This window comes from Osmerus eperlanus, chromosome 10 (assembly GCF_963692335.1).
Source record: "Osmerus eperlanus chromosome 10, fOsmEpe2.1, whole genome shotgun sequence".
Lineage (NCBI taxonomy): Eukaryota > Metazoa > Chordata > Actinopteri > Osmeriformes > Osmeridae > Osmerus > Osmerus eperlanus.
The window spans coordinates 11076363-11090748 of NC_085027.1; the positions used below are offsets into that span (position 1 = coordinate 11076363).

Sequence of the window (14386 nt, forward strand, 5' to 3'; positions counted from 1 at the left end):
TGTCATAATGGATGACCCAAGTTGAACACAGCATAAAATAGACACCATTACAACTAAGGACATTGTTAAAGACGGCCTCTTTCCAAAGTTTTTTGTAGAAAGAAGGGAAATGGATGAGACGGGTCAAACAGTGACAAATAAAGATTTCCTTCTGAATCTAGTTAAACAATCATGATCCACTCTAGGGAATGAGGAAGACAACTCTCTATCCTTATCTGTCTCTCCTGCCTTCTCTGTGCCACAGACTACCTTAGATCTTATCGTCTTCTGGACCCAAATTGAATTGGACCATATGCTGCTCAGACAGTTTGTGGATGGGCCGTCCTTTCTGTCTATCCTTTCTGGATAAACAAAAAGAGGGACAGGTTTCAAGCATTATCACACACACACACATACACTTGACCCTTTGAGTTCATCGTTGTTGCGATATGCTTATTGGTTAGCTAATAAGATAGCATTTTATCTTAGTAATGTGTTTTGGAATAAATTCTTCTAGTATCCCGTCTCATGACTGCAAAGGTTGAAGTCAACAGGAGGTCAACTAGTAGGTTACGAGTGAATACATATGTTTTTCAAATCCAACCAATGTCATTGCAGCACTAAACACCAGTAAACTAAACTAGGTAGAGCTACAGGCCGATTAAGTAAAAATGCTCATTAACATGCATACGGCAGGCAGGCAGGCAGGCAAACGTCATCCTGCTTTGAAGAGAGACAGATGTAGGCAAGCTGGCCCGGCCCAGGGCCTCCCATTTTCTGTCCTAGATATGAACAGTGGGTCTCAGGGGGAGAGCTAGGCCACTCTGCACAGCATCCTCCAGGTCCCTCAGAACAAATAGGGAGGGAGGGATGGAGGAAGGACGGAGAGAGGAAGAGAAAGAAAGAGAGAGCGGGGGGGGGAGGGGAGATGGAGAGCGAAAGATATATGTAGAGAGAAGGTGAGAGAAAGAGACAGAGATGGAGAGAAGATAAAAAGAGAATGTACAGTAAAGAGGGAAAGGGATGAACAAGAAATGGTTTCCATACAATCTACACTACAACCAGTGTCGGCACAAGAGAAGCTACAGCACATTGCTTAGAAGAGATAAAGACGGCTATGAAAACCATGATTGCTCAAAAGCACCGAGCCGAAATCACAAAACCATTCACACACTGTATAGAAAGGTTATCATCAGCTTATGATGTTCTAGACACAAGACTCCAGTTCAGACTAAAGCTAAACAGGCATGATCCAAGGAGTATTTTCTGAAGGATATTGCTACAAGGTTTCTTTCGAACATGAAATATTAGACAGCGTTGAACAGTGAGAGTCTGAGATGTTGCTTCTGTCGGGTGCCGTCACTCTTTCAATTAATACTGGTTATCAAATTGCAGAAGGAGCAACAAAACATTGATAAAAAAACTTGCAGGGATAAAGTAGGTGTATAGTTTGATTAACATCGGAAGACAAATTGGCGCTATTATACTGTTGCTCTTTGGTCACGCTAAATAATTTTGTTCCACTACCACAATTCCAATAAAGACCATCAATCTGTCAATCAAGCACAGGAATTCATAGAGCACTATGTCCATATGCCATCTGTATATATCACAGTAGATTCCATTGTGTAAATGTTCAGGTTATTTGCGACGCAGGGGGTTAGCCACTCATGTCTACTTTATGCATTTACCCCAGCTCAGCACATTCTTTTTTTAAATGGCCAAATCACTTGTAGTATTCCTGAGCAAAACTAAGGATGGGTCTCTGATAGGGGACAGTGATTATCCAGGCCTGGCTCATCTGGCCAAACTGTACATAGTCCCTACCTCTCCATATCAATACTCTTTCAATCAATGCTGTCAAGGTACATGAAAATGCCTTTCCAACGCTAAGAAAGGAATACATTACAAAGGAGACATTGCAGGGTTGTAGGCAACATGATGAGAGATAAGGACCATTTGGCCTAAATGCTGATTCTTCCTTGGTAAGTGAATGGCCAAAAAGTGATTGGGCTACCAGAAAAGTATGTAGTTCAGTTGAAGATTCACACATTTATTGGAGCTTTTGCATATTCATCGACTATATGCTTCACATGGTTGGAGCGTTACAATAAATACAATGTATTGTGCGTGCAGTACATACTTAAGGTACTAGACGTTCTTGCCTCCATCCCTCTAAACTCCTACTGAGGTTATTAAACCTGGCTTTGCATTCCTCAGGAGATCTTGAAACCGCAGACAAAGATGAACTGAATGCCCCTGCTCCCATGTGGTTTTAGATTATTAATAAAATATTAATTATATATTTTTCCATCTTGGTGAACTTCCATCTCAGCCTCTGTGAATTCTGGTTGTCTCAATCTCTCACACAGCCTCGTTTGTACCATTGCACCTCACTGGTTTTTGGGACCAGTTAAATTACCAATTTAAATTACGAAATTACTAACCACATAGTGGTGCTAGTGTCGCCAACTTCCGGATAAAGTGCGCAAACAAGATACCAAATTATTTTCAGTTAGCCCAGATCATTATATTGGATCCTGCAGTGTTCCCCAACATTAGACAATACCCAGGTGCTTCCAAAATATTTGCCTATATATTTACATTTCAGTATATATTACATGTGTGCATCCTTATATGTGATACAAAGTAGCCTACAACGTAGGCTATACTATGCCAGTTAACATACAAGGTTGTGGGCACCAAGCAGACATGTAGCCTTCAGGATGCAGTCCCCCTGTAAAAAAAAAGAAAGAAAAAAAGTAACCTCTGTTGCTGAGGCTCCATGACGGTGATGAATGGGAGTTTCGTTTCTTTGCGCATCTCCAAGGAGGGAGTCCACCTATAAATCAGGCCACAATAACAATCTACAAAAGAAAGTCTCCATAAAAATGCTGAGCAGTCCACCCTTACCTAGATACAGTGTTATGTATGGCCCTGGGACCGAGCAAAGTATTTTCCCCACAACCTCAATGCATATTAAACATTCTCAAAAGGGAGAGTTGTTTCTTATGGGTTAAGAAGGGGTTAAGTCCTTAGGGGGCTGTGTACATAGATGTATGTCAATCTTAACTCCCAAGACTAAAGATATAGGAGCTACACCTTGACACAATTTCCAGTCACACTATCAATAGAGTCTATCTAATATGGAATCTAACACAGTTTTGCTTAACTTGCTAAACACTTTATAACATAAAGTATTATCTAGATGTAAAAAAAACAAAGTTACAATATGCCATGTGAAGTATTCTAAAAAGGAGTTTTATAGGCTCATCCCAGCCTAAAAGACATCCTTGAAAAAATCGGACTAATTTGGCTTAATTAATTTCTTAGCAGTGCCTCAAGCACAGGAAGAAACTTTGCTTTGTTCAGAAGAAAATGTACTCAGTGTGTGTGCCACTAATGATAGTACTGGAATTGAGTTAAAAGTATTTAGCAAGTAGATTTTTATAGCTTCCTGGATTTCCTACAATCCTAAATCTATCTTATTTCAGGCCTTCCATCCAACCTATGCGGATATCTCTCTTCACCAGCACCTGTGCCGGAAAAGAACTCCCTTCAGCAATGGAGCTTTCTCTCTGAAGGCACTGTGAAATATGACTTAGCTAGCCGTGCAGTCCTTGTGGACACACAGAGTTCATTAAGTCGGTCCAGAAATACAATAATTAAGTGTTGGGAGTCACACACTTCTCTCCCTGGGCCCACACACCCAGAGTCCACTTTGATGACTCCCAGACACAGAGAAGGCACCAAGGTCACCTTCTCTTTTTAATTTCCTTACCCAAACTCAGTTGCATTACTTGACATGTTGTGCTGAGTCACTTAACTGTATAAATCAATTGTTAAGGCTTAATTTAGTTGTTTTTTGTTATATCACATTCTGCAATAATGGAGGCGAAGAACACTGTTGTGTTTTGGCAAATCTATACCATAAAGTGCATTTTCATTGATTTGTGGGTTAGTGCATTGTCCCTCAAGGGCAATGGAAGCTGAAAGATAAAAAATTAGATTGGGTAGCACTTTATTTTACTTTACTGTTTAACTGTTGTCATTACCCTGTAATCAGTTAGGAAATTTTGAGGTAACAAGAAATATGTTGCCTACCATCTGGAACTAACACAATTAGTACTGAGCCCCGGCAAAAGACTATCTTCCTCTCCAGGGTTATGTTTGTACCCAGGCTTCAGCTCAACACAGAACCACAAGGTATGGTCAAGGCATAGTTATGGGACCAAATAGCTGATTACTATATAAAACCATCACATTTTCTAATAACACCATCTGGTATTTAAGTGCTTTTTTTCTCTCTTGGTCAGTCTCTCTATAGCTTAGTTTTTTCCTCTGTCTGTGTGTCTCTAATTCACTGTCTCTCTCAGCATCTCTCTCTTTCGTTCACAGTCTATCTTTTATCTCTCTCTGCATCTCTACTACTGTGTGTCTCTCTCTGTCTGTTGCTTTATCTCTCTATAATACTGTCTCTCTCTCTTTCTTTAACCCTCGTGCTGCCTTCGGGTCACATGACCCAAAGGTTCATAACGAACCATCGTTGTGTTTACCCAATTTTACCCAATACAAAAACAAATAAAAATAATTTTCTTTTAACCTTCGCAATGTGGGGGGTCTGAGACAGCCCAACGGTTAAAAGAAAATGCTTCACTTTGTTTTTGTATGCGGTAAAGTTGTCGCAATACGACGGTGGGTCACAATGACTGATGGGTCAGAACGACCCGAAGATAACACAAGGGTTAATAGTGTATTTCTCTTCCTCACTCTCACCCCCCTCCCTCCCCCCACCACCTCTCTCTCTTTCTTGTCAGAACCAAATAAGGTAATTACAACGTTTTGTTTGCTCCTCCATTCAGTGATGAGGTGGATGGGTGGGTGAGAGCAGCATCAAGGCTGTCCTGTAGCGGAAGGTCCTACGTCACCGCAAGGCCTGTTTCCAACAGGGGAAGTGCAGTCCCACGCAAATGTAATCAGAGCACCATCCACTGTGCTGGGCACTGGAGAGTAAAGTGTACACAAACAAGTGTAGACACACACACTCAAACGTACCTTGCCACCAAACAAACAACACACATGCGAGCATTGCTCGCACACCTTCCCAACTCGTCATAGCACACATCGCGTACATATATACACACACAAACACACACCACCTATTTAGCTCAGACACACACAGCTGGCGAGTGAGCAGACAGCTCACTGGCCGGTGATGACATCTGCTCCCAGACATGTGGCAAAGCCAAATCTGCTGGGCCTGCTGTTTACCAGCAGTGAAGGGGACACACGCTCACACTGCCTATCATGTTAATGAACACTGAGTGGAAGGAGTTTGTGTGGTGTGAGGGGTAGATCACAAAGATCCACAAAACAGGATGAGGGCCGTCCAGGCTCTTACAGTTAAACATAGTAAGGTCAAATCATGTCCTTCTTGACAGTTGCTCGTCAAATCTAAAATACACAGATAGCTGGCCGAATTAAATTCAACAAACTGTAATGATAATGATTTTGTTACATTTCTAGCACTGACTCATTCCACCAGGACACGACCCGTCATTAAAAGCACAAAAAAGCAGCAATTGTCAAGCAGATATTATGTCTGTGACATGATAATCTCAGGATGAAAGCAGATTATGGAGTGATTATGGAGAGACTAAGACTCCATATAATTTAAACGCAAACATATAACAATAAACAAAACATACAACTTAATAATGACATTATCTGTACAAGCTTACAGTTACCACTATAATGGCACCTCTGTCTGCAGATTCTGCTTGACCTTGGTCAGAGTGGTCTATATTACCTTCATCCATAAAGAGCCTTCGACTCTTCCTCAAGAACTCTTGGAAAAACTTCCTAACTCATCTTTGGTCAGTTGTCATCCACACAACCTCTAGATTTTCGACTGGTTTCTGTTGCGTCTTCCCTGTTGTCCATCCTTTGCAGGGAAAGTGCAGCATTGCATGACGTCTTGGTTGACTTTTTTCAATTAGCACAGATGCATGATGGTGATTTGATCAAATTAATTATGTTCAAAAAAATTTTTTTCTTTATATTCACATTTATATGGTTAATTGTTCAATTTTATAATACAGTGCAATGTATCTTTATTATACTTCAACCTCTATGTTTATTATATGCACCAACCCACCACAGCAAATTCCTTGTTTGTGTAACTCACTTGGCAATAAACCTGATTCTGATGTGCCTTCAGACAGTATGACAATAACAAAACAACAAATCTCCAATACTCCAGCACTGGCTTATGAAGCCATACTGATCACTTAACCCTGATTGAAATATGTGCAATAAGAGCTAGGCATAACTCAAACTAAAGTACACACAGTATGTCCAGAAAAATGTGTCCAACAGAATGAAGCAGAAGATGCTCTCTGAGAACATCCTTCTACATTTGCTAATGTTTTCGACTTCAATCAATATTAGGTCATCCAATAGATGGGCTGGAATCATGTCAAGAGGACTTATTTTAAACAATCAGATGAGATTTGAATCAGACAGACTCCAAGTTGCTACACGTCTGTTGAACCCTTCAGATGAATTGGAAGGAAGTAAAATCAAATATCTGACCAACAATAACAAATACATGATTCATATGATATGATATATTCAATAAAATCCATATTTCAGTACAGTGCAGGTCCATACAATATCTATTCTGCTTATGGAATATGGAATGGAATATTAATTCATTTTCTGTATTGTAACTTGTCTTATACCTCAGTCTTCCGAAATCATTAATGCTTCTCAATTGATCTCCTGCAGAGTTGTGGACCCGTTCACTTGAACTATTCACAAGGGGTCCAGAATTGTTCAGCCACAATTACCCAACGCAGACCCCATTGAAAAGCCACAATGTCTTATTCCAGTGGGTGTTTTTGGTGGAACTAGGAGCCTCAGAGCTAGAATTCACTGTAATGTCGGATCAATGGCCAAACGGTGTCCCCGAGGCTTCCGTGTCCACAGCACAGCAGTTTAGACTGAGCTTAGCCCAGAAGTAGCACACTTAGGCAGTTTGTGTTCTGCTCCCCAGGCTCAGAAGTGTGCTGTCCAGTCAGGTGCTTGTACACCTGTTATACAACCCTATCTGTACCACCATGAGAGTAAAGATAGACTATGTGCTGTATTTATGGGTTAGAGTTATCTTTAGCTGGCACATGCATGTGGACAGAGATGGAAGGAGATCTTGAGGCAACGTTCTGAAGTTTAGACACTTCATTAGAACATGAGCTGTTTGCTGTATTTTGGTTTTGCAGACACATTTTCATTTTCATTCCCAAATAGCCTACTGTGCTTTAATTGGAATAATACTATTTGGTAAGATGTAGGTCCAAACACTGAAGCTCAATCATTTCACACTATAATATTTCAACATGTTATGTTGTTTACTCTTCTAAGTCAGCCTTTAACAAGTGTAAACATTTCAGCTAGGACCTCTGTATTTTATGGTCTGCCTGAGACATGAATATCCCTTCGACCTTTTTTTTTTGTCTAGCCCAAAGGAAGAGAACTTCCCAATACCTAATCTCTCATTCCACAAGTACATGCAGCTGGGACTTGGCCTATATCTAAAATAGGAGAAATCTCTACCTCACACACACAATCAAGGCCTAACAATCAACGAAGAATTGGTACCTTATTGTGGCTACAAACCAGTGCTACATACGCCTCTGCGTACAGCTGTGAATATAACTGTCACGTAAAACTACAAATAATAGACACACAACATTCAATGAGGTGGGTCTAACAAAAAACCTAAACAAAGTCTAAGATACATGGTCAGTCAGCCAGAAGGGCAATCTGCCAGACAGATTGTGAAGCTTAATTGACAGCATGGGCAAAAAGGACTATTACTTTATATATGGTACTTATTAGGTAAATATATAACATTCACTACATACCCGTGGTACTACAATGTACCTATTATAGAAGAATATGAAGAACTTGAAGGGATCGTAGTAAGACGGCTGTTAGCAATTATCTTAAAATTACGTTAAGGCCAGGCAATGGATTGCCTCTGTGTAATTCTTAACCTTAATAAATTGCAGTCTGCATACACTGCTTAGTATTACGTTGTAATACTAATTCCTGTCATTAATGACCGACTTCAATGGTAGGCTATGGTCTCAGTCTCTGCTTTAGGTAATTACTTACATTATAGATTCAATAAAATGACTAAATGTAAATGACTAAATGTAAATCGGAAATTATAGGCTATTGAATTTAGTCTGCAGTATGCAATATGTAATAAAAATGTAGGTTACGCATGCTGTACACAAAGTCCTATCTTACATGCCTTATCGTAGGTTATGCGCCTTGTAGGCTACCATTGAAGCGCTACGGCACAAATCATCACCACATCGAACTGGGCCATGAGTCTAGTAGGCTACATACTCTCTACCATAGCTCCACTTAACCCAATACTAATAGCCTAACCTAATAACATTAAATGGCCCTATTTGAAACAATACCATGGTGTAGGCTACAAACAGCTTTCAGTTGGGCAATTATCACCTCAATCGCACTGATTCAGATAGCCTACAGTATTTCTCATAATTCTTTTATCCAGTATGAACATCACTACTATAATGTGAAACAACGCTACACGAGAAACACAAGCTGTGGACACATCGAATCTTATGATGCCGGTGCACCTGTCACGTCTGCAGTGATTGAGAGAGATGACAACATGAAATATTTACTATGGCCAAACTACTGATTTATACAGGCATATGCTTACCGTTTGGTTAGTGGTCGGTCTCCATCGTTTACTGTGAAATCCCCATAGACCCTTTTCTTGTCTGTTTTATTTTTCCTCAAAAATAAACATGCCCGCCCGCCCGTCTGCCTCTGTTTCTTTCATCCTCATGTCATTCTCCGCCTGCTGCACCAGAAACACAAAGTCACTCCCCCCAATCCATTCCACAACATGACGTCAAGGATCAACAGCATCCACCCTCCCCATCGATGCCATTGACAATTTCCTCACAGTGCCTGCCTGGTCTTCAAAAATGACTCCCGGAATAGCCTATGAGGCTACGTGAGCCTGGTTTGATGCCAGGCCGCGAGTATTGTCTTTAAAAAAATTGTCTTCGGGATGAATAGGCCTACGTGGTTTAAAAAATTGTGTTAAGATTCAAATGTATCGCTGAGGTTGTGATCATAGTTGCTGACCGGTGGATGGCGCTTTTTGTTCGACGGAGACAGAGCTAGACAATGCCGTCATGCTTTCGAGTGGCTATAATGTTGGGCTGAGCATCAGTGGCATTGTTCTCGTTTTGAATTGATTATGAGCAGGAGTGCTTCGTGATATCATGTGGCCTCCTTCTGGGTTGGCCTATGCCTGAATGGAGGCTTATGCTGAAATTGGAAACACGTAGGCCTATACATTTTCATCAGTTAGGAATTATCTTCTAATTATAAACATGGTGTATTTGAGAAGTATGTGCTGCTTTAATAAAGTATCTCAAAGACAACAGTTTAATATTAAAACACGTTTTCCTATTTAACATCCCATTTTCACAGGCACATTGTAAAACAACACTGTAGGGCACTAGACATCCCAGATCCAATGCTGCTCTTGAACTTCAGAGCACTTAGGACCAATCAATATCTGTAGATATTATGAAGCTTGTATTTCTCCAGTGCTTAACATTTAAGCCATATGCTTAATGATATTATAAAGTAGATAAAGGATGCATCTACAGATAATTCTCTCCAATATCAAGTCATACTCACTACCTCTTCAGTCCATGTTTTTTGGGGGTACAATGTCACAGCTGGTCAGCCAGAAGGAATGTGGTGAGTAGACACTTCTTGAATGACCACAGTGAAGGAATGGTCATAACGATGGGAAACATATTTTCTTATAGAAAGTATGTGTTTCTCTGCTGAGACATGTCTGGCAGTACCCTCCAGTGTGTGGATCAGGTTCGAGTGTTGGCCAGGGTGAAATCCAAATTCAGATAAAACTAGTAATTACTAATGGGCTAGTATATCAGATATGCCTTAAAAGACCACATATTATTTTTAAATAAAAGTTTATTAAAGTTATCAAGCTCCACAACATTAACTAAACTGAAAAGGCAGTTCTAAGAAAACCCATTAAAAAAGTAATGTAGTACCCGCGGCCAATTGTCTGGTCCATTCATTCTACAATCACTCCCTTTGATGAAGATTGTATATATATACATATACACATACGTATTCATCTTTACAGAAATAACTGTAATAAATTATATATACAGTCCTGTCTGTGACAAGAGCTTCATCAGTAACAGTTTGACCAATGCATCTCTTGATTCACTCTCCAGTGTTGGAGCCAGTGTCTGAAAGGAAAAGAGACATTCAGTATCCAAGCCACTTAAAAAGATGTACAACACATTTGATGTATTACGACTTGCACTCTAAGACATAGTTCACAAAATACTTAAATATGTTTGGCACACAGCCAATAGCATTGCGATTGCTCATAAGCAACAATAGCAACGAGTGAAGGGAATTTAATGCTCGTACTTTTCCCGTCGCAGGCAACAATTTTCACTTTGTCCACCTTCACCAAATCAGTGACTTCCCTGAATTCCACGTCATTAAGAACAAACGTCCACACGTTGTCACAGAATCTGTAAGTGTTTAGTGACCCCTAGAGGAATGGAAAAACAGCATAGTGTCGGTGACACATTGCAAGAAGCAAAATACATATTACAGCTTTACTGTTCAAGAGCTGGTTTTTACTTTTTTACTAATCCCAAAAGGTTAACAGGCCAGTTTCCCAGTAGTCATCCTCTTGGGTTTGCATAGTTTTGAATAAACCCTAAACTTACTCAAAGTTGATTTAGCACAGTCTGACAGACGTGATGGAAAGGCAACATCAATCTATAAACACAGCCTATTCAATGAGTGCAAATAATCACAAAAGGGGTGAGTTTACAATAGCATACGAGAGGGAGCACTGTTATACTGAGCATCAGCATGGCTGTGATCCAGGCATAGGTATGTACGAGAGCCAAAGTTAATCACTTCGGTGCTGCTATTCAGTATAACAGCAAGAACACTAGTGTGATATTGCTTTTAAAAAGCGGTTCTACAAGCACCATTTATCAATTAGCAGTAATAAACAGATTATGATTCATTTGTTTATCTAATCATTGATTTGGCTCCGCCAACACAAATAGTTCTGCAACTGGACAGCACTGGAATGTTGCCAAGCAACACAGTCTTAAAACATTTTCCTGCACACTACCTTGCTCCTTTGTGCAAGTATACACAGTACTGCATGCCAGCTACTTTGTATCATGTACATTTTTCTGTATGTTTCTGTGTAACCAGTGAAAACAACCAAATAACTTGGTCAGAACTAACTTGTGTAGTAAAGCTTGGCTTTTTTCGAAAACATAACTGTCTTCTTTGCATGTCATGAAAGCTTAAATCATGGCTCCTGATGGTGGGGTGAGACAGAGTTAATCTAATGTAAATCAGATTTCATGTCATATAATTAAATGGCTTCTTTTTACTCAAAAAGTTGCAGACTGAAGTCTGACCAGGCAGTAATTATGTATTGGCCAGGCCTGCATCTGCACCACGATTCCAAGAGGTAATCTTATCTGGTTTATGGAACCATTTGCTGCCAAGTCAAGTCTCCTCAAATACATACAGATCAGAGAAGACCTATGGTGGATGCAGCAGTACTCACCCGAAAGTTGACCCTGTTGCGAACACGATTGGCAAGCGCTGTGTTGATGGCTTTGTCAAACTGGAGCAGAACCTGAAGTGCTAACTGGGGTGTTATCTGCTGGGTCTGAAAAGGAAATTCCCAAGAAAATAATAGAATATATATATATATATATTAATGTATGATAACATCAGTGGTCCCCTAGACATTTAGGCTATACAAGGACGCTATTTTAGAACAGGACAAAACCGCTGTGGCTTTCTGTTTGTAAGAGGGTAGTTTTTTTACTACACCTAGCTACTGGCATGTCCATGGCATTAGCATGACAGGGGTGAAGCGGCCCGCTAAATGTTAGCATAGACTTATAACATTCGCATGGAATTTTATGAACAACACTAATGCACACACTAAGCATTAACGGAGCTGCTCCATCCAACTATTGTATTCAGAACGTATATCCAGTTATATTCAGCATTAGAAAAACTTAAACTTTCAACAACGCTTCAAAAATGCAAACGCATGCGAACTGAGAAAACATCCTTTGAATTAAAACCCTTAACTTTAAGAATGAGGGAATATCAGCGAGTAGGCCAAATCATGTTACAATAATCTCAGTTCATGTTAGAAGTGGCCAAAACAAAACAGATTTACATTGGTTAGGGTGTGAAATTATAGAATTATGCTACGCCACCCAAGCTAATGCACCGCGGGGCAGCCCCAACAGCTGTCACGAGTTCACATCAACTAGCTACACAAGATAAACAGGGTAGCTACATTGATAGCTGGCTAGCTATACAATTAAACTAAAATCGAGCAGTGTCGTTCAAGGGAATGAGAAAAAAACGTCGTAAAGCATATAGCAGATTTTCATTAGTTGAACGAATCCTTGCAATTTCGGTAAAGTAGAAAGCAAAAAATGGCTAACTTCAGCTAGCCTGCAACCCACAAATATAGCATTGCTTTTACCTGAATAAGCTCGTCTAGGCTCTCTTGGAGACTGTTTCCCAACGTCGTATTTCTGTAAAGCTGATATGCCATGGTGACAAATAAATCTACTACCAAACTACAGGTAAATAAATTGTGCAGTTGCACAATTCCCTCCTGAATTACTGGGTTTATTCTTATGACTTGCTCAATGTTGCGTCTGGTCTGCTGGTCGCAGAACAGTCAATCGTCAATTGAAATTACGGAGCACCGAAGGGAACATACTCAGTTAGCTTACTTGTATTGTAGCCTGAAAATATGCGGTATTTTGTCTAGCCACCAGATGGGAGCAGATGATAAGAAACATCCAATAAGCAACGAATAAAACGTCAGTGGGCTTTAGATTGCCACTGCTAAGCATTTTGGTTGAACATCACATCGACGGGCTTGTTTTGTTTTAGGGGCCTCAATTCACTAAAGTATCAACAACATTGCTCATGAAACTAAACAGCAGTTCCTTCTTCTAGCATACCTATTCATTTGTGTCAGAATGAAAGGAAACCGTCAGAATTTTTGACATTAGTCACTAAAAGAATTGCTTTCAAGTTGTATCATATGTCATGGGAAGGTGCATGAACGTAACATTAAACTGTGTTCATCAGTTTCTTTTATCACAGTAGCCTATAGGACAGTGCCAAAGCTACTGCTTACTGAACATAGTTATTCATTAGTGATGTCAGAGCCTGAAAAATGCATGCCCACAGATGCTTGAATAAGCATTTATATGTTCAAAAAGCCTGATAAATCATTGTTAAAGTAGAATCTTGTTAGCTACTTACAACATTTCAACATTACAAATGGTTGTTTCGTAATTAGATCTATTTTGAGTAGATTCAAAGTGACACTTTTTTTCGTCTCTCATTTTAAAAAAAGAATGCAAATATAGGGAATGACATTGTAAATATGTTAGAGTTAGGAATGCAATTATTTGGACAAAGTGAGGGACTGTTGGCTCAACATAAACCAAAACTATTAACATTGATCTATGAATTCAGGTTCTCAGGGTAAAAAATAATTGTGTTCGTTTAACTTATTTATATCTCCTTACAGTTTTATCTGTTAATGGTGGCAGGGGGATGCAGAGAAGGAAATTATGACAAATAGAGAAAACATGGAGGAAATGGGAACTGCTTCCTTCATTTAATTACAGTGTCAACCTGAATTACATAAGATATCAAAAAGTATGGGCACGGTAGCACATACTGTATATCAATACCATGCACCACAAAAGTCTTTCTGTACACTTGTATAAAACATGTATGTCACAGAATCTAGTCTGAGATATAGGCTACAGTCAACACCAAACTGTTTAATTATAAGTATATTGTAATTTGGGGTAACTTTTTTGATTGATCTTACCCGCTTTTGGGAAAGCCTGTAATTGAACATCACTGTTTAGTTACTAAGATCACTGGGGCCTTTCATAGATCGAGAATAATCCTCTAACATTTCAAATCCAGTTCTTTTGTGTGTTCCGACTGCAGTATATGTTTGCCTTTCCTTCTGATGGGCTTCACCAAATACACATAATTATCATCCTTTGAAGTATGACAGTCTGTCTTTTTGTACAGTATTTGTCAAACACACTATGGCAAATGAAATGGTAGAAAATTGTGATAAAGAGACAACATTTTCTTATTATGAAGCAATCGGACAGTGCTCATCAATTACATCAACACTTTTTTTACATTGTGAATGCATTCACACTCTTGTCTTTGGAAGCATTTA

The 14386-nt window shown here is 39.6% G+C and overlaps 2 protein-coding genes across 2 annotated transcripts in view; both read right to left on the reverse strand.

Annotated features, from left to right (window-relative positions):
- LOC134028147 (OTU domain-containing protein 7A-like) overlaps window positions 1-8923 on the reverse strand; it is a 39398-nt gene extending 30475 nt beyond the window's left edge. Inside the window, exon 1 of the mRNA XM_062471530.1 lies at window positions 8744-8923. The gene's annotated coding sequence lies outside the window, so the exon portion shown is untranslated. The remainder of the gene's footprint in view (window positions 1-8743) is intronic.
- A 1103-nt stretch (window positions 8924-10026) lies between these two features.
- gtf2a2 (general transcription factor IIA, 2) lies at window positions 10027-12858 on the reverse strand. The gene is made up of 4 exons (XM_062470893.1): window positions 12641-12858; window positions 11696-11800; window positions 10519-10645; window positions 10027-10331 (listed from the first exon to the last, which is right to left on the reverse strand). Exons 1-4 carry the CDS (start codon window positions 12710-12712, stop codon window positions 10306-10308), a joined length of 330 nt encoding a protein of 109 aa, XP_062326877.1. The 5' UTR covers window positions 12713-12858; the 3' UTR covers window positions 10027-10305.
- Window positions 12859-14386: the final 1528 nt, after the last annotated feature.